This window comes from Gopherus evgoodei, chromosome 17 (assembly GCF_007399415.2).
Source record: "Gopherus evgoodei ecotype Sinaloan lineage chromosome 17, rGopEvg1_v1.p, whole genome shotgun sequence".
NCBI classification, from domain to species: Eukaryota; Metazoa; Chordata; order Testudines; family Testudinidae; genus Gopherus; species Gopherus evgoodei.
Window position 1 is genome coordinate 22,300,746 of NC_044338.1, and position 23,520 is coordinate 22,324,265.

The 23,520-nt window shown below is 47.8% G+C and overlaps 1 protein-coding gene across 5 annotated transcripts in view; it reads left to right on the top strand.

Moving 5' to 3' along the window:
• The first annotated feature begins 479 nt into the window (after nucleotides 1-479).
• Nucleotides 480-23,520, top strand: part of CWF19L1 (CWF19 like cell cycle control factor 1) — a 65,902-nt gene continuing 42,861 nt past the window's right edge. For 2 of the 5 annotated variants that reach the window (XM_030536551.1, XM_030536553.1), the window contains exons 1-6: nucleotides 480-571; nucleotides 1,692-1,776; nucleotides 5,440-5,518; nucleotides 8,282-8,383; nucleotides 11,314-11,528; nucleotides 19,810-19,928. In XM_030536551.1, coding sequence (XP_030392411.1) covers nucleotides 549-571; nucleotides 1,692-1,776; nucleotides 5,440-5,518; nucleotides 8,282-8,383; nucleotides 11,314-11,528; nucleotides 19,810-19,928 — 623 coding nt within the window. In that variant the 5' untranslated portion in view covers nucleotides 480-548. Of the gene's footprint in view, nucleotides 572-785; nucleotides 1,002-1,691; nucleotides 1,777-5,439; nucleotides 5,519-8,281; nucleotides 8,384-11,313; nucleotides 11,529-18,413; nucleotides 18,522-19,809; nucleotides 19,929-23,520 lie in introns of those variants that run through there. The other 3 variants (XM_030536552.1, XM_030536555.1, XM_030536556.1) reach the window with 3 other exon arrangements.

Consider the following 23,520-nt stretch of genomic DNA (forward strand, 5'->3'; position numbering starts at 1 on the left):
TGAAGCACCTGGCAAGCACGACTCTTGCTTCTGGTGGGCACGGTTTGAGAGGGGACAGGGCGAGCCGGGTGAAGGGTTTGAGAGAGGTACCCAGGGAGCACGGCTCTTGTTTCCAGCCGGGAGGGTTTGGGTGACGTACCAGGGGAGCGCGGCTCTCGTTTCCGGCCGGGAGGGTTTGGGTGACTTGCCCAGGGAGCAGGGCTCTTGTTTCCGGCCGGGAGGGTTTGGGGGACGTACCGGGGGAGCCCGGCTCTGGTTTCCGGCCGGGAGGGCTTGGGTGACGTACCCGGGGAGCGCGGCTCTGGTGGCCGGCCGGGAGGATTTGGGGGACGTACTCGGGAAGCGCGGCTCTGGTTTCCGGCCGGGAGGGTTTGGAGGACTTACCGGGGGAGCGCGGCTCTGGTTTCCGGCCGGGAGAGTTTGGGGGACGTACTCGGGGAGCGCGGCTCTGGTGTCCGGCCGGGAGGGTTTGGGGGACGTACTCGGGGAGCGCGGCTCTGGTGTCCGGTCGGGGGTTGGCTGGTTTTGTCCCCTGTTCCGGCGTTGAAATGGCTGGAAAACCGCTGAGAATGTGAGGCGGGGGCGGGGCTGCGGGGGGCCGGGCTGGACTCGGGGGTCCCTGGGCCCATGGCGCCCCCTGCTCCCAGCCCGGACCCCGGTCGAGCTGCCGCCCCCCGCCGGGGCCGGGGGGAGCGGGCTGGGCCGGGGCCGGGGCCGGGGGGAGCGGGCTGGGCCGGGCCGGGCCGGGCCGGGTGGGGTGCGCTGGGCCGGGCCGGGGCTCGGGCTCCGGCTCCGGTTGTGCTGCCGAGCCACGTGGCCGTGGGCCAGGCGGGCTCGAGGGCGCTGCGCCGCCCAGGCAGTTCCGTGGAAACGGGCGTGTAAGGAAACCGCGTTAGGATTCCAGCCGCGCTCCCCCCCCCCTCCCCCCGGGGCAGTGAGCTCAGGGGCAGCGACTCTCGGCAGTAAAGGTGTCCGGGCGCTTCCACTCAGCCCCGATTTTGGTAACTGAAAAGCTCGTTCAGTGTTGGGTTTTTAACAGCTCTTGGAGAAGTCACTCTGCATTGCTAGTGAATGTGACCGTTTGTAGCGCCGCGAGGAGCTTAGCTCTGCACCAGCCTTAAGGCGTGGAAGGGCTCCATGGCTTGTAACGGGAGTGGTGTGCAGAAGAGGCGTCAAAGACTTCTTTCTGCTTCTTTGTAAAACTGGAAATGTAGGATAGTTCAGGAAAAAATTGTAAAGAGAGCAAAAATATTCCATGGTTTAAACAGCTAAAAGTCAAAAAGTGCTTCTTTTAGCAGCTCATGTAATCCTAACTCAGCCCCTTGTGTGTCCGTTTCAATACAAGTTTTAGTTACGTGGTATCATATAGTACAATATAACAAAGGTTGTAGAAAAATACTGTCCGTTATGGAGAGATGTGCATTAACAGCACTTTTTTTCCCCATGTCCCAGAGGTTGCAGGCCATCTTTCTCCTGGTAACTCCTAAAATACCTGTTCAGGGAAAATGTATCTGAGTTAATAAGCATTTAGACAGTAGTTATATTTTAGGCAGGATTTTCCACAACCTCATGGGTTTGTATGAATCCTTGGCTGTAAGAAAGACAGGGTCACAATTTTTAATGTTACCAATTCAAATATTAAAGATACACATTCATTGTGTGTGTTGTCATGTCCTTATTTCTCTCCCTAGACTCGCCTGTGGGGATGTTGAAGGAAAATTTGATATGTTGTTCAATAGAGTACAAGCTGTTCAGAAGAAAAGTGGAGAATTTGATGTAAGATTTATATTTCTGCCTCTGCACTGCCGTCTGTTAGATTAGAAGTGTTTCACTGTATATTGCCTCCCATTGGCAAGTGAAAAAAGTTCTGACCTACGATAATGTTAAATAAAGCCAAACACTTATTGTTTGACTCTTCTAAATGCTACGTGAAAATAATATTTGCACATAATGTGAATTAGAAGCTTAGTATTTACACAGTGCTTTGCATATTTTAAACACTGAACAAAGATTAACACTCTCAACATCTCTTTAAAGTCGTCTTATCCTCATATTTACAGGTGGGAAACTGAAGCACAAAGATGCAGTGACCTGCTCAAAGTCTCTCACTGAGGGTATGTCTACACTACGGAGACTATCCCAGCATAGCTATGGCACTGTTGCTATGCTGGTATAACTCCTGGCTATTTCCATTGTTGTAAGAAAGTTACCTCTCCAAGCAACAGCTACACCGGGGATGGCTTTGGCATTCCGGCGGCGGGGGTGGATTTTTCACACCCCTGAGCAACATAGCTATGTCACCCTAAATTTTAAGTGTAGACCGGGCCTCAGTGAGTGACAGAGCCAGAAATAGAACCCAGAAATTCTGGCTTTTAGCCCCATGCTCATTCTACATTAATCGAAATGTAGAACTTGTATTATTTACCAAAACTGATTTTTTGATTTCTGACTGAAAATTGATAAAAGGTACTGGGGGAAACTATTTTTCTTAAAACCCAGACATTTCTGAGTTATTAAAAAAAAAAAAAAAAAACCACTCTGAATTGAAGTGGGTGAAAGCATGCAGGTCTTTACTGGAAAACATTTTATAAGTTACATTTGTTATTTAAAAAAGTGAGCTAAGTGACAAGTGCTGTTACCTGCAGCGTTGTTGTAGCCATGTTGGTCCCAGGATGTTAGAGAGAGAGAGAGAGAAGGTGGGTGAGATAATCTATTTTATTGGACTAACTTCTGTTGGTGAGGGAAACTAGCTTTCAAGCTTACACAGATCCCTTCTTCAGGTCTGGGAAACCTAGGCCAGGTCTGCACTACAGTACTTACTTAGGTATCAGTATGTTGCTCAGGGGTGTAAAAAATCCGCATTCCTGAGCAACTTAGTTGTACCAACCTTAAACCCTGTGTAGACAGCGCTGTGTTGGTGGGAGAGCTTCCGCCAACATAGCTGTGAGCTCTCGCAGAGGTGGAGTTATTAAGCTGATGGGAGAGCTCTCTGCCATGGACTTTGAGCATCTTCACCAGAGATTTGTAGTGTAGACCTGCTCTTATTCAGTGTGTCACATCTAAATACAAGATGTGACAGATTGAACGATCCCTTCAAATATATGTTAACTACTTATGTTAAACAAAGTGAAGTGGCCAGTTAACTCCCCTCCAGTCATAAGGAGGAAAGGAAGGGATGGAGAAGCAGCTGAGGGTGAAGTTGTTAGCGCATTATAGATTGTTGTAATAAGCCATAAATCTACTGTCTCTTCAATCCAGGATTTTTAGTGTCTAGCAAAGTTATGAATTTAAGCTTTCAGGTTTGTCTTTTGAAAGTGTTGTGGAGATTTCCTGTGAGATTGAGGACTGATAGGTCAGATATGGAGTGATCACTTTGTGAAAAGTGTTCACCCACAGGTGATATGGTGGGTTTTTCTTTTTCTTTTTTTGTTTTCATGTGTTCATTCAAGAGCATAGTGGTGATCTGGTTTCATCTACATAGTTGTTACTGGAGCATTTAATGCACTGGATAAGGTCTGCCACATGTTGTGATAGGCATGTGGAGGACCCATGGATCTTGAAAGGTGTGTTGGGGGTGGCCATTGATCATTGTAGCAGTGGAGATATGTCTTCATGTTTTGCATCTTCTGTTCTGGCAGGTTTGGTGCTGCTTTGAGTTGATGTGCTCTGGTCTATGAGGAGCCTGCTTCTGATGATTAGCTTGGAGAGACGGGGGGGTTATTTGAAAGCCAGAAGTCAGGAAAGACTTCTTTCACAATGGGGTCTCTATCAAATATGGGTTGTACTTGTTTGATTATACTCTATATAGGTAGCAGTGTGGGGTGATAGGTGACAACTAGGGGTGTTTGGTTGGTGAGGGTTTACTTCTGTACTGAAGCAGGTTCTCTTGGGATATTTGGATGACTTGTTCCATGATGTGATCTACTTCTCTGATGGAGTTTCCTTGTTTGGTGAAGGTGGTTTTAAGTGTGTAATGGCGTTTATTCTGGACTTTCTCTTCAGACGTATCTGAGTGCCTGGTTGTAGATAACAGATGTCTTTGTATGTCTGTGGTGGCTATGGGATCCGTGAAGGTAGATATGGTGATCCCTGGGTTTCTTGTATATAGTCTGTAGGTGTTCATTGTTGAAGCTACTTGTGGTGTCTAGGAAGTTCATGCTACTGTGGGAGTTCTCCAGAGAGAGTTTAATAGTAGTTGTTGAAGTTGTGATGGAAATCTAGAAAGTTTAAGTTGCTTCTGCCAATGCAGCCTGATCCTTGGCTGCATTTTTGCCTCCCACAGCTTTTGCGAGTTTTGCTTTGGAGAGTGGAAAGTTGAAGCCAGAGGAGTGAAGTCAGATACTTAAGTTATATGCTTCGCCTTCAGTTGTCCAGCAACTGAACTGCAGTCAAGAGACAAAATCTGCATTTTCCTATCTCTTGCTATTCTTTTCACTCTTCTTTTATGTGAATGTCTTGGGGAAACCCAGGATGAGATTTTAACAGAACTTGAAAGCTCAGACTGATGCTGTTATGATGGAGTCTAGGGTGTTTTAAACCCCTTGATTAGTGTTGTAACAGTAAACAGTTAAATGTGGTTTGGGGTTCAGGTAGAATATGTTCTGGCCCTTTCTGCTGTTGTAACAACCATCATTAAAATACACCAGGAAAATGGTGAAAAAATGATGTTAAATCCTGAGATCCCAGCAGGTGGTGGTAGCTGTGATGGTGAAGCTCCCTCGGTCCCTCCCCTACAAGCTGTCTAGGCTGCAAGCTCAAGACAGGAACCGATATTCCCCCTCCAGAAAAGGGATGCCTTGCCCCCATCAAAATGAACCAAACAAATACACTTCTGGTGGATTGCAGTTATCAGCACTTCATGGTGTCCTCGCAACTCTTAATTTGTTGTTAAACAACTTCATGCACTCTCCAGGAGTCTTTTGAGACTCCTTATCACAGTTCACTTCGCTTAAACGCACTCTCTTTGATTCTAACTTTCACTTAATTTCATGTGACAGGTCATGGTACACTTCTGTAACATTTCACTCCGTGCATCTTGTGATACTAGTCTCTGCACATCATGACTTAAAAGGATGCTTGCTCTGATGGTAGGATGCTATTGGAGAGATTGCTAGGAAGTGTTTTCTCCTGGAAAAGACTCTGTACATCGGGAAGGAATAAGGGAGTTTCTCACAATGAAAATTTACGTGATCTTGTAATTTCAGCTGTTTTTCCCCTGTGTTTTTTTCTTATGTGCTTCATAACTGCTAAGGAATTTCTTGTTTTACATACATCAAATGAAACTGAATCTCAGGCGATAAGCCACTGAACCCAAATCACTGTTAATGCTGTGACATTAAGAAAGTAATGAAAAGGACAGCCTGATGTATTTTAACTTTGTAAACCTTTCCCCGTTCTTACAATGGTTCACTTGTGCTACTTTTTTTTAAATGATTTTAGCTACTTTTGTGCGTTGGGAACTTCTTTGGCTCTATTCCAGAGACAGAGTGGGAGGAGTACCGGACAAGTGCCAAGAAAGGTAAGGAAAAGGCCTGTGTATTAGGTGACTATAACCCAGTGGGATGTGGCTCCACGCGTGGCTTTGGAGTTGATGAACAGTATCTTCACCACTCATCTCATTCCTGTGCTGCTGTATTGAGTTGTTCAGTGTATGATCCTGGACTGAATAGAGGGATGGCCAGAGAGGGCAAGGGCTGTGGTGGGTGTCAGAGCCGTTCAGCTATGGGTTACGGAAGTTGAGGGCCATGTGCTCAGCACTGCTTGCTGGGGGTACAAAAAAGGATCAGTGTGTGCCTTTTGGTGCCTGCCGCGCATGTCCGCGTGTATGCAAAGGGCTTGGAACTGTCAGTGGATTGCTATGAGTAATGTTAGCTAGGCCCTGCTGCTTAGCACTCAATGGAGTGTTAGGTCTGTACGCTGTGCAGCTTGCTGCTCTCGGTGTAATTTCTCCAGTAGTGTACAGTACTGGGTCGTCTCCTCTCTGCCACTGATCTGGGGGCAGCTCAAGCTGTTAATTATCAACTCGTGTAGTTGGCCATATCTGTTCCCTGTTGCCCCATCTTTTCCCTTTGGCAGCCGCACCAGACAGCAACAGTGATCTGTCCTTTGAAAATTAATGCACAGGCAGTGAAAAGAATTAGCGTTAAAGCCCTTTCCTCTTGGCCTTCCAATCTTGAGATGTGTTCCTTGGGGTATTGCACTTGCGCAGGTTTCCGTCGTGTCCGGGAGTGCATAATAAAGGGCCATGAGCGCTTTGAACACTGTGTCTGGAACAGAGGCACATGAGGATTCTGTTCCCATGCAGCTGTTCTACCAAAGTGTTTCTAAGTATGAAATGCTGTTTGACTTACTGAGCCCCTCTGCTGCTCTTCAAGTCTCTCATTACTCCAGCATAGACCCCCTTCTCCACCCATGTAGGGGAAACTGCCCATTTCCTTATCCTCTGCTCCCTCTCCCTGCTCCCATCACCACATTTATGAAAGAAGCTTATCCGTGGAAATCTGTAAAGCTGCCACCTTACCTTGTTTTTTCATAGAGTATCTCTACACTTCAAGCTGGTCGTGCAGTTCCTGGCTTGCAGACATATCTGCATTAGCTCTAATCAAGCAAGCTCACTAAAAATATAGATGACGTGATGAGACTGGCAGGAGGGGCTGTGTACCTGTCTGAGACGTTGGGCACCAGGGTGGATTGATTTAAAATTGCCAGTTTTTAGTCAGCAAGCAGGAATTCTTCATTTAGATCATGGATTTTAATAATGTTTTACATTTGTACTTTTTAGTTATTTTCCTAAAGAAAAATTGATTCCCAGTAGTTGGTAACTATTAAAACATGTTGACTTGCAACTAAGTGTAGCCTGTTGTGATGGGTTCCCTCCAGGGTGCCACTGGGATACCACTGAGCCTGCCTGTCCCACCCACCTGGGTTCCCCTTACTCTGTGCTGCTGTGACAGGCTCTCAAGCCACCTTCCAGCACACACACAAGTAGAGACACACCCAGGTGCAGCCGTATTCACACAGATGTTGAGATCAGCTCTGCGTGGGAGAGCTCAGCTAAGGAATTGCACAGCACACCACTACACAACCTCTCTGGAGTGTAAACCCCAAACCGTATCGTCTTGTGCTGTATAGAGAGCTATATGGCGTAAGCTCATAAAATTCACCCTCTCTCTAGATGTGGAGAGAGCGATGCAACAGCTTTCTGTCCCAAATATGAGTTCCACACTGGTTTCAGAGACAAAACAAATTTACTAACTACAAAAGATAGATTTTAAGAGATTTTAAGTGATAGCAAACAGATCAAAGCAGATTACTGTAGTAAATTAACAAAACCCGCAAGCTTAGCTTAACACACCAGATAGGTAGGATGTAAATAAGCAGATTCTCACCTGAGTGATAAACAGGCTGGCAGATTCTTAAGGCACAAGTTGCCTGGGCTTTCCCAGGTTTTCATACACAGGCTGAAAATCCATCTCTTCCCACAGTTCAGACTTTGTTCCTCAGGTATTTCCAGGTGTGTTGTAGGGAGAATGACGACTCCCCCCCATACACACCCATAACGTCATTTTCCCCCTTTTATATCTTCTCCCCACTTTTGCTGTGACCTGGGTCAAACAGTTGCCATTGTGTAGTGCTATCTCTGAGAGGTTTCTGTTGTACACAGTTCCTGGTGTAATCCTGGTGCTTGGGTGCATTTCCTCAATACGCCGTTAACATTGTTTGGTCTTTTTACTGTCGTACCTGAAAGCTAAACTTATGAGTCCACACACAAGTTGCACTGTTTTAACTAAACAAATTTAAGTGAAACTTGTGCAAGTTGTGTATAGGCAATCTTTTAGTTCTTCAGGGCCAAAGCTTAATGAGCTCCTAGGTATCATGCAAATCTCGATTATTTATACTGGCTTTTCTTGAAGGGGGAGATTACAGTTGATGGGGACGGGGATGGGAGAATCATTTAATCTTGTTGGCATTATCAATGAAGATGTTCTTAAGGGACACAGTCAACTTGAAATCTACCAAATTAAAAAAAACAGTACTTTAATATACTATATTAGTATGTGCTATAATGTTCAATTTAGGGGTGTGTGTGTGTGTGTGTGTTGTAACTGGTGGTTAATAAATATCCATGAAATGGACAGGATCTAACAAACTCAATTTCTGGGTCCATAACAATAGTACATTTCCTCCGTAGTGAATCTTTACTTCATCATAGTAAATACAGAATCAAATAAATGTCACAGTTCTGAAACAAGTGAACTTATTATGTGTATTTCTTCTCTAGCTCCTATTCCAACATATGTCTTGGGTGCCAATAACCCGGAAACGGTACATTATTTTCCAGATGTCAATGGCTGTGAACTAGCCGAGAACATTACATACTTAGGTAATGGTATAGATTTTATTTCTGTGTTGGGAATCCGATGTGCTCTTTATGGGAGTATTAAAATGTTGCTGTAGGAGTGCCTTAATTTAGGTTGTGATGGCCCTTTCGTTCCAAACTTCACTTGTTCATTTCTTCACTTCCTTCAGAAATCATGCCAACTAATCTCTCCTACTGAGTCTCAGGCTCAAGATGAATTGTTTTTGAAACCTTAATAAAATCATTCTGCTTTTTTTTTTTTTTTTTTGGATAAGCAGCACAAGAAGACATCTTTGGTACTTTTACAACATTTTCAACTTCTTATGAGCTCAACAGAGCTATTTGGGTTGTTAAACTGAGCTTGTTGGACAAGTTTCAATGAAGTCATCAAGTTGCCAACTTTGGGGAAAAAATTGTTGGGAAACAAGTTAATGGCAAAAGAACACTATCCTTTGCATATGTGCAGTATGAATTTTCCTTCCTAATTCAGCTATGCATTTATCATACATATGTCCACACGACAGAAATGTGCATGAGCTAGTCCACTTCAGCTAGTGTGAGCTACAACAGCTGTGGATTCATGCTAGCTGAAGACAGTGCAGCACGGACTTCAGAGTGGGCTAGCAGTCAGGCTACGTACCTAGGGCCAAACTGGGCTTGTACTACCTGTACTAGAGTTTGCCCTGCCCCGTTTTCACTGCTATTGTTACCCATGGTAGCTGGATTCAAACTAGCTTGGGAAAGCTAGTCCATACACAGAAGATAAGAATGGCCATACTGGGTAATACTGTGGCCAATGCCAGATGCTTTAGAGGGAATGAACAGAACAGGACAATTGAGTGATCCCTCCACTGTTGTCCAGTTCAAGCATCTAGTAGTCAGAGGCTTCGTGATACCCGGAGCATGGGGTCGCATCCCTGACCATCTTGGCTAATAGCCATTGGCGGACATATCATCTTCCGTGAACTTACCTAATTCTTTTTTGAACCCAGTTATACTTGTGGCCTTCACAACATCCTCCGACCCCTGGTTCTTGTGTTATGTAAAGGGGTAAATAACATTTTCTTTTTCACTTTCTCCACACCACTCATGATTTTATAGTCCTCTATAATATTACTCCTTAGTCGTCTCTTTTCCAAGCTGAACAATCCCAGTTTTTTAATCTATTTATATGGAAGCTGTTTCACACCCTTAATCACTTTTGGAGCATGAGCTTTCGTGGGTGAATACCCACTTCGTCGGACGAAGTGGGTATTCACATCCAGCGAAGTGGGTATTCAGCTATAAAAGCTCATGCTCCAAAACGTCTGTTAGTCTATAAGGTACCACGGGACTCTTTGCTGCTTTTACAGATCCAGACTAACACGGCTACCCCTCTGATACGTAATCATTTTTGTCCCTCTTCTATGTACGGTTTCCAATTCTAATATATATTTTTTGAGAGGGGACAATCAAAACTGTATGCAGTATTCAGAGGATGGGCATTCCATGGCTTTATATAGTGGTATTATGACATTTTCTGTTTTTGTATCTAGCCATTTCCTAATGGTTCCTAACATTCTATTAGCTTTTTTTAACTGAGGCTGTGCATTGAGCCAATGTTTTCAGAGAACTGGGCACAATGACTCCAAGATCTCTTTCTTGAGTGGTAACAGCTCATTTATACCCCATCATTTTGTCTGCATAGTTGGGACTGTATTTTCCAAAGTGCATTACTTTGCATTTATCAACACTGAAGTTCATCTGCCATTTTGTTGCCAAGTCACCCAGTCTTATGTGATCCCTTTGTAATTCTTCACTGTCTGCTTTGGACCTAATTACCTTAAGTAATTTTGTATCCTCTGCAAACTTTGCCACCTTACTGTTTACCCCTTGTTCCAGATCATTTATGAATATGTTGAACAGCACTGGTCTCAGTACAGACCCTTGGGAATCCCTCTGTTTATCTCTTGCCACTGTGAAAACTGACTGTTTATTGCTACCCTTTTGTTTCCTGTCTTTTAACCGGTTACTAATCCATAAGAGCACCTTCCCTCTTATCCGAAGACTGCTTACTTTGCTTAAGAGCCTTTGGTGGGGGATCTTGTCAAAGGCTTTTTCTAAGTATACTGTATCCACTGGATTACCCTTCTACACATGTTTGACCCCCTCAAACGATTCTAATAGATTGGTGAGGCATGATTTTCCTTTACAAAAACTGTATTGACTCTTCTCCAACAAATCGTGTTCGTCTGTGTGACTGATATTTCTCTTCTTTTAGTATAGTTTCAGCCAATTTGCCCAGTGCTAAAGTTAGGCTTACCGGCCTATGTAACTGCAAGGATCCACCTCTGGAGCATTTTTTAAAAAATTGGCATTACATTAGCTACCCTCCAGTCATCTTGTACAGAGAATGATTTAAGCAATAGTATACATACCAAAGCTAATACTGTAGTTCTACAATTTCATATCTGAGTTTCTTTAGAACTCTTGAGTGAATACCTTCTGGTCCTAGTGACTTATAGTGACTGCTGGATTTATCATTCGTTCAAAAACCTCTTGGACCAGATTCTATGTGTTTCTTAGGACTGTATCAAGAATCGCCTCTCCCCATGTGGGTTCCAGAACTAGCTGCTCCAAGAAGCAGTCATTGATGGTGTCTAGAAATTTTATCTCTGCATCCCATCCTAAGCTGACATGTAGTATGGGTTTTGTTGAAATCCCCCATTATTATTGTGTTTTCTATTTTTGTAGCATCTTTAATACCCCTGAGCATTTTAAATGGAACGGGGTTTCCAGTCATTGAGCCAAATCCTGGAGTCCTGACGGCAATTAATGCATTACCAGAGCCAGTCAGTTTCCTCATAAGCAAAGACTGAATAAATAAGCAAGGATTGCAAAACTTGGCCTCCTCTTAGCATGACATATTTGAGTAGTTTCTTACAATACTTAATTTCATTTGTGTTTTACTACAGGCCGTAAGGGTATTTTCAGCGGCACCTCAGGATTGCAGATTGCCTACCTGAGTGGTACAGAATCCCTGAGTGAGCCAGCTCCAGCCTACAGTTTCAGCTCCAAGGATGTGTCAGAACTGAAAATATCTTTGTTATCTACTCCAAAATTCAAAGGTGTTGATATCTTGCTGACATCCCCCTGGCCCAGAGGTGTAGGGAATTTTGGAAATAAACCTGTAAGTATTCAAATTCACTTAAAATGGGTTAAATGTGCAGTTTCCACTCACTGTAGCTATTTGTAGATTTAAAAAAAAAAAAGCTTTAAAAATGACTTGGCAGACTGGTTTCTGTTCTGAGGATGCTTATCTTGGCTCTTGAATTGGGTTAGTAGAACTCTTGAGTTCTTCTTCGAGTGATTGCTCATATCCATTCCAGTTAGGTGTACGCGCCGCGCGTGCACATTCGTCGGAAAACTTTTACCCTAGCAACTCAGTGGGCCGGCAGGTCGCCCCCTAGAGTGGCGCCACCATGGCGCTCCATATATACTCCTGCCGGCCCACCCGCTCCTCAGTTCCTTCTTACCGCCCGTGTCGGTCGTTGGAACAGTGGAGCGCGGCTTAGCTGACCTCCACTTCCCTAGCTACTCGTTTTCTCGTATATAATTATGCAGTTATAACACTTTTATATATATATTTGTATGGTTATACGTGTTTCTTTGCTAACATGGTTAGTTTAGTTAGCGGGGTTCAGGAAGTAGCCCCTTCCATGAGCCCAGTGCCGGAGCCATGCATGGCTCACCGGGTTTTAAAAGGGGCCCGGCTTGCCAGAAGCCGCGGCCGAAGAGAGATCTACATGACTCCTGTTTGAAGTGCCTCAGGGAATCACACTTGACAGATAAGTGCCCCATTTGCAAGGCTTTTAAGCCGAGAACAAAAAGGTGCGGGACTTTCACTTGCCCCTCCACCTTGGGCGCGGAGCGATGTTCAAGCGGCGGGCAGAAGCGCCTCCTCGGCACCGGACCCCGCCGGTACCACCAAGGCCTTTCGGCACCGACCGTCGCCGGCACCGATGTCGACTCGGCACCGTTCCCTTCTTCCGAGGTCGAGAGAGTCTACGATTCCTGCTGGTGCCTGGCGGCTCCCCGGCACGCGCCGTGGTTGAGCCCCCTGCTCCCGCTACTTCCGTGCCACCTGCATCGCAGCCAGAGAGCTCGCCTCAGTTGCGTTATCCGGCCTGCAGAGGCACCGATGACTTCGGCTCCGTCGATTCCAGTCCCCCAGGACCAGGGAATCCGGTGCCTGGCAGCTCCCCGGCTCGCGCCGTGGTAGAGCTTACTGCTCCTGCTGCTTCTGTGCCAGCTGCACCACAGCTAGACAGCTCGTCTAAGATGGCTCGCCCGGCACCGACGACGTCGGCACCGTCGATCCCGGTCCCACGAGGGCCGTAGAATCCGGTGCCTGACGGCTCCCCGGCACGCGCCGTGGTTGAGCGTATTGCTCCTGCTGCTTCCGTGCCAGCGGCACCGCAGCCAGAGAGCTCGTCTAGTCGGATCGCCCGGCGCTGACACCTACCACGGCACCGATGACGTCGTCACCGTCGATCCCGGTCCCATAAGGGCCGTAGAATCCGGTGCCTGACGGCTCCCCGGCACACGCCGTGGTTGAGCGTATTGCTCCTGCTGCTTCCGTGCCAGCGGCACCGCAGCCAGAGAGCTCGTCTAGTCGGATCGCCCGGCGCTGACGCCTGCTACGGCACCGATGACGTCGTCACCGTCGATCCCGGTCCCACAAGGGCCGTGGAATCCGGTGCCTGACGGCTCCCCGGCACGCGCCGTGGTTGAGCGTATTGCTCCTGCTGCTTCCGTGCCAGCGGCACCGCAGCCAGAGGGCTCGTCTACGTCGGATCGCCCGGCACCGACACCTGCTGCGGCACCGATGGCGTCGGCACCGTCGATCCCGGTCCCACACGGGCCGTAGAATCCGGTGCCTGACGGCTCCCCGGCACGCGCCGTGGTTGAGCGTATTGCTCCGGCTGCTTCCGTGCCAACGGCACCGCAGCCAGAGGGCTCGTCTACGTCGGATCGCCCGGCACCGACACCTGCTGCGGCACCGATGACGTCGGCACCGTCGATCCCGGTCCCGCAAGGGCCGTAGTATCCGGTGCCTGACGGCTCCCCGGCACGCGCCGTGGTCGAGCTAATTCTCCGGCTGCTTCCGTGCCAACGGCACCGCGGCCAGAGGGCTAGTCTAAGTCGGGTCGCCCGGCACCGACACCTGCTGCGGCACCGATGACGTCGGCACCGTCGATCCCGGTCCCGCAAGGGCCGTAGAATCCGGTGCCTGACGGCTCCCAGGCACGCGCCGTGGTTGAGCTCCTGTTCCGGCTGCTTCCATCGGCACCGTCGATTCCAGTCCCACAAGAGCTATCGAATCCGGTGCCCGACGGCTCCCCGGCACGCGCCGTGGTTGAGCGTATTACTCCCGCTGCTTCAGTGCTGACGGCACCCCAGCCAGACGGCTTATCTAACTCGGTTCTCCCGGCACCGGCACCTACCGAAGCTCTGATGACCTCGGTACCATGGATCCCGGCCCCACGAGGGCCGTCGAATCCGGTGCCTGACAGCTCCCCAGTACGCACTGTGGTTGAGCCTGCTGTTCCCTGCGCGCCGGAGATGTTACCAACGGCGAGGGCTCTCAGTGCCATGACGGAGTCAGTGCTGCCTGACCCGGGCACCGCCGGTACGGGTAATACAGTCTCTTCAAGGGACTGTCCCCTGTCAGTACAGCAGAGCGGCACCGTCCATGATCACGGTCCCGCAGACGCTCCAAGTCCTGTCGGCACGCCGGACACCACTGGCAGTTCCGGTACTGTTTTCCTCGGTACTGGTCACATTCACTGCTCCGGTCGGTATCCCGTTCGCCGACCCGCTATCGGCACCGTTCCGACATCTGGCACCGGGGCAGGTACCTTGACTCCTGTAGCTCTTCTCCGAGCCTCGAGATCTCGGTCGACCTCCCGACACCGTTCTGGTTGCGGGTCTGGATCTCGTTCCAGGTACCGATACGCCTCCCGATGCCGGTCCCCGGTGCCGAGTTGGGCAAGGTCCGAGTGAGTCAGAGACTCGGCCCGTGCCCTCTTTTAGTACCTCCATGGCCGTCCGGACACGCATCCGTGTCACCCCATATGCGCGGATTTTATGCTCAGGACCACGATCCTGATATCATGGCCAGCGGGCGCCAGCCCCGAAGCAGAAAGAGCCTTGGCGAATGCAAGGTGTACTCTGCAGGGGCCCTGCACCTCTGGGTAGCAAAGCAACAAGCCTTGCTTAGCTGCGATAATTATAGCACCTGGGTGGAGGAGTTTCTCCCTCGAACCTCCCACCTAGAGTTCGCTGCCGTCTTGGAGGACGGGGGGAAAGAATTTACCCTTTGTTGGTAAAGGCATCTTCGCGGCAGAGACAGCCCCAGACTGCGAAGCCTGCTGGACAATAGGGTCCTAATGCGTCTCAGCATGTATACGCCTGCGACCAAACGCAGGCCTTTATGGCCCCAGCCGCCATACTCTGTGCCTAGCCAGAGGCAGAACTCTGGAAAACGGCAAGGCCAAGGTGGTCGCAGACAAACGTCAGGCCCCCTAAAAAGCCAAAGTCAAGGTCCCTCGCAATTACCACTGGGACCAAAGACGGACCTTCCAAGGTTCGCCGGAGGGCGGTGTACCAGTCGCAGGACGGGATCCTGATCCCGCTTTCTCCTGGCATGGCCCCAGTTACTTTTAGATCGCTGGGTCCTGCGCACGATGGAGCATAGGTACCACCCGTTATGCCCTAGTCCCCCACTCGACCACAGGTCTCAGACCTCCCTGGTCCTGCATGGACTCAACCGGTTTGGGATAAGGTTGAAGTTCTGCATGGTATCCCTGGGAACCATTATTCCATCCTTGCCTCCGGGGGGCTACTATGCCGCCCTGGATAGGAAGGACGCGTACTTTCGCAATGCCATCTTCCCTCCGCATGGGAGATGCCTCCGCTTTATAGCCAGCGGTGAATACTCCCGGTTTACGGCCATAGTCGCCGCCTACCGTAGCTATGTCGGATATGCGTTTTTCCGTATTGGGACGATTTGCTTATCCGAGGAGACTCTGACACACAAACCACTCAGCCCGTGGGCATCGTCACGGTCTTATTCACAGATCAAGGCCTGATGATTACTATAGAGCAATCCGCTCTGGTTCCCACGCAGAGGTTGGGCTTCCTAGGGGCTATCTTGGTCTCCTACCTAGCCGGAGCCTGCTTATCGCAACTGCGGTTTTAGGCGATGGCATCAATCATCTGAGATCTGAAGGCTTTCCCAACGACCTCAGCTCGTTCTTGTCTCAGTCTCCTGGGTCCATGGTTGCCCGCAAGTTTGTAACCAAAAGCGCCAAGCTCCGCCTCCGTCCTCTCCAAGTCCGGCCCACCTCGGCGTACCGCTTGGACAGGGAGCCAATGGTCATGGTAGTCACCGTTCCCTCGAACGCCTTAGGCTCCCTAGAGTGGTGGCTAACTCCCTCCTTGGTGTGGACAGGATGCGGTTTCATCCGCCCCAGCCCTCACTGCCCCTGACGGCGGACGCATCATCTCTCTGCTCGAGTGCTCATGGTCACCTCCGAGCTTAAGGCCTTCGGTCTTCTAGGGAGCTGGCATTCCTCATTAATGCCCCAAAAATGAGAGTAGTCCGCCTGGCATGCCAGGGGTTCCAGCGGCAGCTGCGAGGCCGTTGTATCTCGGTGTTTACAGCCAACACAATGGCCAGGTGCTTCATAAGCATTCAGGGGGGACATAGTCCTTCCCCCTTTTTTTTTGTCAGGAGGCCATCCATTTCCGGGTCTTTTGCATGGCCCACTCGATGGAGCTGGCGACGTCCTTTCTCCCAGGCGTTCGGAACGTCTTATCTCTTTGACTCAGCAGGTCTTTCCTGTCTTATGAGTCATCACTCTGCCCCATGTGAGGCGTCCCGCTTTCCGGAAGTGGAAATGGTTCCTCACACAGACCTGTTCGCTCACCGCGAGTGCAGGAAATGCCAGGTGTTCTGCTCCTTCCAAGGTCTCTCCTCGGAATCGATCTTGGACGCATTCCTGATGCCGTGGAACGGCCAACTGCATTATGCCTTCCCGCTGTTCCCACTGGTTCGTTACGTCCTGCTCAAACTCCGCAGGGGCAGAGCGTGCATCATCATGATCACTCCAGAGTGGTCCAGGCAGCACTGACATACCACGTTGCTCGGCCTGTCAGCCCAGACCTCATCACTCAGGGCAATGACAGGCTTCGTCACTCGGACCTGCAGCCTCTTCGCCTCACGGTGGCTCCTGCGTACCTGAGTCGGGGTGACAGGCAGCCTTCCACCTGGTCAACGTACCGAGCCAGGTGGAAGCGTTTCCTTTACAGCTGCAGTACGCTCGATCTTGCTCCTGCTGAGGTCTCGATCCCCTCTATTTGGCCTGCCTCTGGCCTTCAGCGGCAGGATCTGGCGGTATCATCGCTGAGGACACTCTCAGTGGCCATCCCTACCTTCCAGCAGGCTAAGATGGACGTTCAGTGTCCCACGCTCTATGGATTCGAGGTCCCTCAAGGGCTTGGAGCGCTTGCACCCTCGGGTGCGCCGCCCAGCCCCGCCCTGGGACCTCAACCTAGTCTTGGCCAGACGGGTCTCTGAGATCAGAGCTCTTACGAAGGTTCCACAAAGACAAGGTGCAGTTATGACCGCACCCGGCTTTCCTCCCTAAAGTGTTTTGGCCTTTCATGTTACCCACAGCTCAACGCAATGGGCATAACCGTTGCACTCCTTGGACATCTGTGGAGTGCTCGCATTATATTGTGCTGACAGAATCATTGCCTAAGGCGCCCCAGCTCTGCCCCGGTAGCGGGCCAAAGGGAGGGCTTGCTTGTTTTCCTCTCAGAGGATCTCATCTTGGGTGATGGCGGACATCCCCACTTGTTATGATTTGGCTCATATTTCCCCAAGCCACATCACCGTGCATTCTACCAGGGCTCAGGCTTCATCTGCCGCCTTGCTGGCTCGTGTTTCTACCCACGAGACCTGTCGCGAAGCTCCATTGGTCCTCGGTCCTTACCTTTGCTTCGCAGTATGCCTGGTTCAAGAGAGGCTGTAGCCTCTGGCTCGGCAGTTTTATTCTGCCACATTTCACTCCGACCCCACCGCCTTTGTAAGGCTTGGGATTCACCTAACTGGAATGGATATGAGCAATCACTCGAAGAAGAAAAGACGGTTACTCACCTTTGTAACTGTTGTTCTTCGAGATGTGTTGCTCATATCCATTCCGCACCCGCCCTCCTTCCCCACTGTCGGAGTAGCCGGCAAGAAGGAACTGAGGAGCGGGTGGGCCGGCAGGAGTATATATGGAGCGCCATGGTGGCGCCACTCTAGGGGGCGACCTGCCGGCCCACTGAGTTGCTAGGGTAAAAGTTTTCCGACGAATGTGCACGCGCGGCGCGTACACCTAACTGGAATGGATATGAGCAACACATCTCGAAGAACAACAGTTACAAAGGTGAGTAACCGTCTTTTCAGACAATGAGCTGTCATCTTTCCCGTGGACTCATTGTTTTCCACACTACGATTATTTGTGGTACAAATTAGAGACGTTTTCAATTCCAATTAATCTTTTGAATCTTTTACTATCTGACTTGCGGATCTTGTAACTTCTTTTGTTTCATGTGTGTGAAGTATGCTGAATAATCTGATTTCACCCACAGGCCTCTTGCAGACTTCTCATAACAGCAGCTTACCTCTCCCTAGTGATGAAGCACATCTGCTTCCTCAGTTTCTCCACTATCAGTGGTCTTCTATGGCCTGGTACATTGCTGTAGTGCCCTTGACCGTCTGGTTAAAAGTTGGTGTCTCTTCTGGGGACAGCCAAAAGTCCAACTAAAGAAATAAGTCCCTCCAGCCCTCTCTGGGCTCAGAATAGTTCTTTGACTACTCCAAGAGCTCAATAGTCCCTTACTCTTCTTAGGGCACTTTTGACTTTTTGTCGTCTGTGCAGGAGTATATCACCCACCACCCATACGTAGGACTTTTCTGCTCTGGGTTCTGGCCCTAACCACCTAATTCACTTTCCTTCAGCCGTTTCCTACATGACCTGTTGTTTGTCAGTCTGCGGCCTCTGGAGAGTCTCACTCTGCTCTCTCTCAGCACCTCCTGCTCCCATGGTCTCTTCTTTGCTGTGTGGAGGTCAGTGGAGTTTCCGTTGGTCCTTTCCCAGGCCCCACTTCCTGGAGAACCTGCTAGCATAGTGCTGCTCTGGCTAGCTTTTTTTTCACTGAGCACAGGCTGCCTTTTATAAGCAAGTCGCAGCAAGCCTGGCTGTCTATCACATGGTCTCTGGGCTCTGTCCAATGATCTGGATGGTAAACTAGGCACAGGTGAGGCTGGACACAAACCCTCTTATAGGGCTAGCTCACCCTGTGACGCTACTGAAGTTTATATACCTCTTACCTGAGTGAAGGTCAACACATTTTTCCTGCACTACTGACTTCTCTGTTACACATCAGTTCACTGTCGTCAATGCAAGAAGCATCCACTAAAAGCTGAGTTCCAGCTTCCAGTCAAGCTCCCATTTTCAGTTGCTCTTAACGTTTTCAAACACATTTTGGAAGGAGAAATATCATGGTGGGTGTTGGCTAAAGAAGGGGTGCGGTGATGGGGGCTGTTGGAAGTGGAGGATGAAAATTGGAGCAAAAATGTTCAGTTTTTGTGTTAAGTGAACATGGGAAAAATAATTTCCCCCATATTTTCTAAACACACATTTTTCTCTCTGAACACTCAAAGTCTGAAAGTAGAAACTTTGTACTTGTTCTATTTGAAAATCTCATTTATATTAACAGTAATCAAGGTTTGAAGAAATAGTTGGACTGTTTTTAAAGGTTTGCATGTTTAATCTGTGGCCCCACAAATGGTTTGCTGACAGAGAGTCCCAGCCTGACTTACCTAGATGGTTATTTGGGCCAGTGCTTGTAGCAGTGATGAGGAGGGCATGGGGTGAGGGCATTTGTGAGGGCTGGGGAGCTCTCATGGATGGGGACAAGAAAGGAGAGCACAGATATTCCCCAGTCTCTTATTTGTTCGTGGAGGGTGTCCAATGGAGAACAAGGCTGGGGGGTGGGGGGAGAAAGAAGGGGCCGGGGGGCAGCTAACTAGGGCGGATATGGGAGAGTGTGTGTATCTGGGGATTATATCTAGCCACCTACTGCCAGGGCTTCTGAGCCCTGTGCCAGAGCTTTCGCTTTTACAATCTCTGGTAGCGGGAAGAGCTGGCTCAATAGCTGAGCTTTTCAAGCCCCACGGCTAGCAACATCTATGGGAGAATTCAAACTCTGGCTCAAACATGCTGCTGTTCAGCAGAGGTGTAGAGCACAAAATCTCTAAAATACACAGAACAAAGAAACTCTATGCTGGACCATTTTTCTCTGCATTGCAAACCCAGAGGATTTTAGACTAATGCTTTATTTGCCTTTTATAGGGAGAAATGGATACTCAGAGGTGTGGCTCTGTGTTAATATCTAATCTAGCCACAAGTCTGAAGCCAAGATATCACTTTGCTGCACTGGAGAAGACCTATTATGAAAGACTTCCTTATCGGTATGTAGGACCTTGAGAAACCACTCTTATTTTATAAGAAAGTTTGGTTTTCTAGCGTGTATGGGAAGCAATTCTAAAATTATAATTTGCTAAAGCTACATTATAGCTTGTAGGTACGTTCATTTATTCCAGTGTACACCCTGACTTCATCTCGAGCATATTTTGTGGCCATAACCCCCATCTACACTGGAAGTTGACCCATTGCTGCTGATAAATGTCAGCAATACATCATCTATGAACTTGTTACAAATAGAATAACTGCTCCTGTGGATTTTACAAAACACATTTCCTCACCAAGAGGTCACAGCAGCATTCTGCATGGTTGGAGACAGATGAAGTTAGGCGAACTGGCCACCACAGGGAAGAGAAGCAGGAGGAATTCCACACACCTAGAAGTTTCCTATCGATATCAGGTCCTCATTGTGGAAACCTATGAAAGATACCTTTCAAATTCTAGCAGGCCCAAGGGAAGGGAGAGATGTATTTGGCACTAGTGAGGCCATGTCTGGAGTATTGCGTCCAGTTTTGGGTCCCCCTCTACATAGAGGATGTGGACCAATTGGAGAGAGTCCAGCAGAGAGCAATGAAAATGATTAGGGGGCTGGGGCACATGACCTATGAGGAGAGGCTGAGGGAACTGGGCTTATTTAGTCTGCAGAAGAGAAGAGTGAGGGGAGATGTGAAAGCAGTTTTCAACTACCTGAAGCAGGATTCCAAAGAGAATGGAGCTCGGCTGTTCAAAGTGGTGGCAGATGACAGAACAAGGAGCAATGATCTCAAGTTCCAGTGCAGGAGGTCTAGGTTGGATATGAGGAAAAACTATTTCACTGGGAGGGTGGTGAAGCACTGGACTGAGTTACCTAGGGGGATGGTGGAGTCTCCATCCTTAGAGGTTTTTAGGCCCAGCTTAACAAAGCCCTGACTGGGATGATTTCGTTGGTGTTGGTCCTGCCTTAAGCAGGGGATTGGACTAGATGACCTCCTGAGGTCTCTTCCAACCCTAATCTATGATTGTATGTATGGGACATATAGATTGGGCCGAGCTGCCACCCACACATAAGCTTGATTTTCTTACCCACAAAGAGTTCTCCAATTTTCCAAGGAGGACAGACAGTCCTTGTTGGGGATTCAATACTCAGAAGAACTGAAACAGTATTCTGCAAGGGACAGGAGGACAACTGGAGAGTATGCTACTTTTCTAGAGCCAAGACATGAGATGTTAATCTAAGATTGAATAAGCTTTTTAAGTCTATGGAACTGATCCAGTTGTGATGGTTCAAATTGGCAGTAACAGCATGGTGTTGGGATACATCTCAGAGATAGTAGATGACCTCAGTGAACTCGAAGCATGCTGAAGAAGAATGTCCAATCAATCTTCTTTGAGATCCTTCATGTCCCGTGTGCAAAGAAGGCAGAAGAGTCTGGATGTGAATTGCTGGGTAGGAAGGCTTTGGTTCCGTGGAACGTTGGCCCATATTCTATGGGGGAAGAGGCCTATGTAGTTTGTATAGCCTTCACCTCCTGGAGGACAGGCTGGCAAAGTAGCCAGGAGAGAGTTAAACTAAATTACTGTGGATAAATGGAAAGTAATGCACATTGGAAAAAATAACCCAAACTATACATACAATATGATGGGGGCTAATTTAGCTACAACGAGACAGGAAAAAGATCTTGGAGTCATCGTGGAAAGTTCTCTGAAGATGTCTACGCAGTGTGCAGAGGCGGTCAAAATAGCAAACAGGATGTTAGGAATCATTAAAAAGGGAATAGAGAATAAGACTGAGAATATATTATTGCCCTTATATAAATTGATGGTACACTTACATCTCGAATACTGTGTACAGATGTGGTCTCCTCATCTCAAAAAAGATATACTGGCACTAGAAAAGGTTCAGAGAAGGGCAACTAAAATGATTAGGGGTTTAGAGAGGGTCCCATATGAGGAAAGATTAAAGAGGCTAGGACTCTTCAGCTTGGAAAAGAGGAGACTAGGGGGATATGATAGAGGTCTATAAAATCATGAGTGATGTGGAGAAAGTGGATAAGGAAAAGTTATTTACTTATTCCCATAATACAAGAACTAGGAGTCACCAAATGAAATTAATAGGTAGCAGGTTTAAAACAAATAAAAGGAAGTTCTTCTTCACACAGCGCATAGTCAACTTGTGGAACTCCTTACCTGAGGAGGTTGTGAAGGCTAGGACTATACCAGCGTTTAAAAGAGAACTGGATAAATTCATGGAGGTTAAGTCCATAAATGGCTATTAGCCAGGATGGGTAAGGAATGGTGTCCCTAGCCTCTGTTTGTCAGAGGATGGAGATAGATGGCAGGAGAGAGATCACTTGATCATTGCCTGTTAGGTCCACTCTCTCTGGGGCACCTGGCATTGTCCACTGTCGGTAGACAGGATACTGGGCTAGATGGACCTTTGGTCTGACCCGGTAAGGCCATTCTTATGTTAAAAGGGGATGGTAAAAAGAGGGAAGGTATGAGTGCTTAATTAGCACAAAATTGAGATGTTGAGAACAAAATTAAGGAAGGAGCCAAATGACATGAAGGAAGAAATTTTGGATTTGAATTCTTGAAATTTTCCGAATTCTTGGAGCCTGAGTAACAAACAAGAGGAACTGAGATTGCTCATTTATGAGCATAAATTTGATCTAACCAATATAAATGAAATCTGGTTGGATGATTCACAAATGTTATGAAATGTTAAAGTCAGTGGTTATAACCTATTTGGGAAGGATCCTGCAAGCATAAGGGGTGGGTGTGTGTTGATGTGTCGGGCGGGGAGGGAAGATGGCATAACCTTTTTCCGAGTCACTGATAACTCAGAAGAAAATTATCTTGGTTGCTTATGGATCTATGTTCTAATAGATAAAGAACAAGATGGGGTACTACTTGATCTCTGCTACGGGCCAGCTTACACATGGAGCAGGATGCTTCCTTATACACCAATCTGTAATGTGTAAAGAGAAGAGATAAATGTGTAATCAGGGGGGACTTTCGTTTGAGTGACATATGCTGGAGGTCTCATGCTACCAATACTAAAACATCCTTGGATTTTGTAAACATTACAAATAACTAGGACTGTCGATTAATCACAGTTAATGTACACCATGAATTAAAACTGTGATTAATCACAGCTTTTTAAATTACACTGTTAAACAATAGAATACCAATTGAAATTTATTAAATGTTTTGGATTGTTTTACATTTTCATATTTATTGTATTCTGTGTTGTAATTGAAATCAAAGGATATATTTTGATTACAAATATTTGCACTGTAAAAGTGATAAAAGAAATAATATTTTTCAATTCACCTTATACAAGTACTATAGTGCAATCTCTTTGTCGTTAAAGTGCAACTTACCAGTGTAGATTTTGTTTTGTTACATAACTGCACTCAAAAACCAATCAGTGTAAAACTTCAGTGCCTACACAAGTCCACTCAGTCCTAATTCTTGTTCAACCAGTCGCTAAGACAAACAAGTTTGTTTACATTTACAGGAGATAATACTGCCCACTTCTTATTTACAGTGTCACCAGAAAGCGAGAACTGGCATTTGCATGGCACTTTTGTAGCCAGC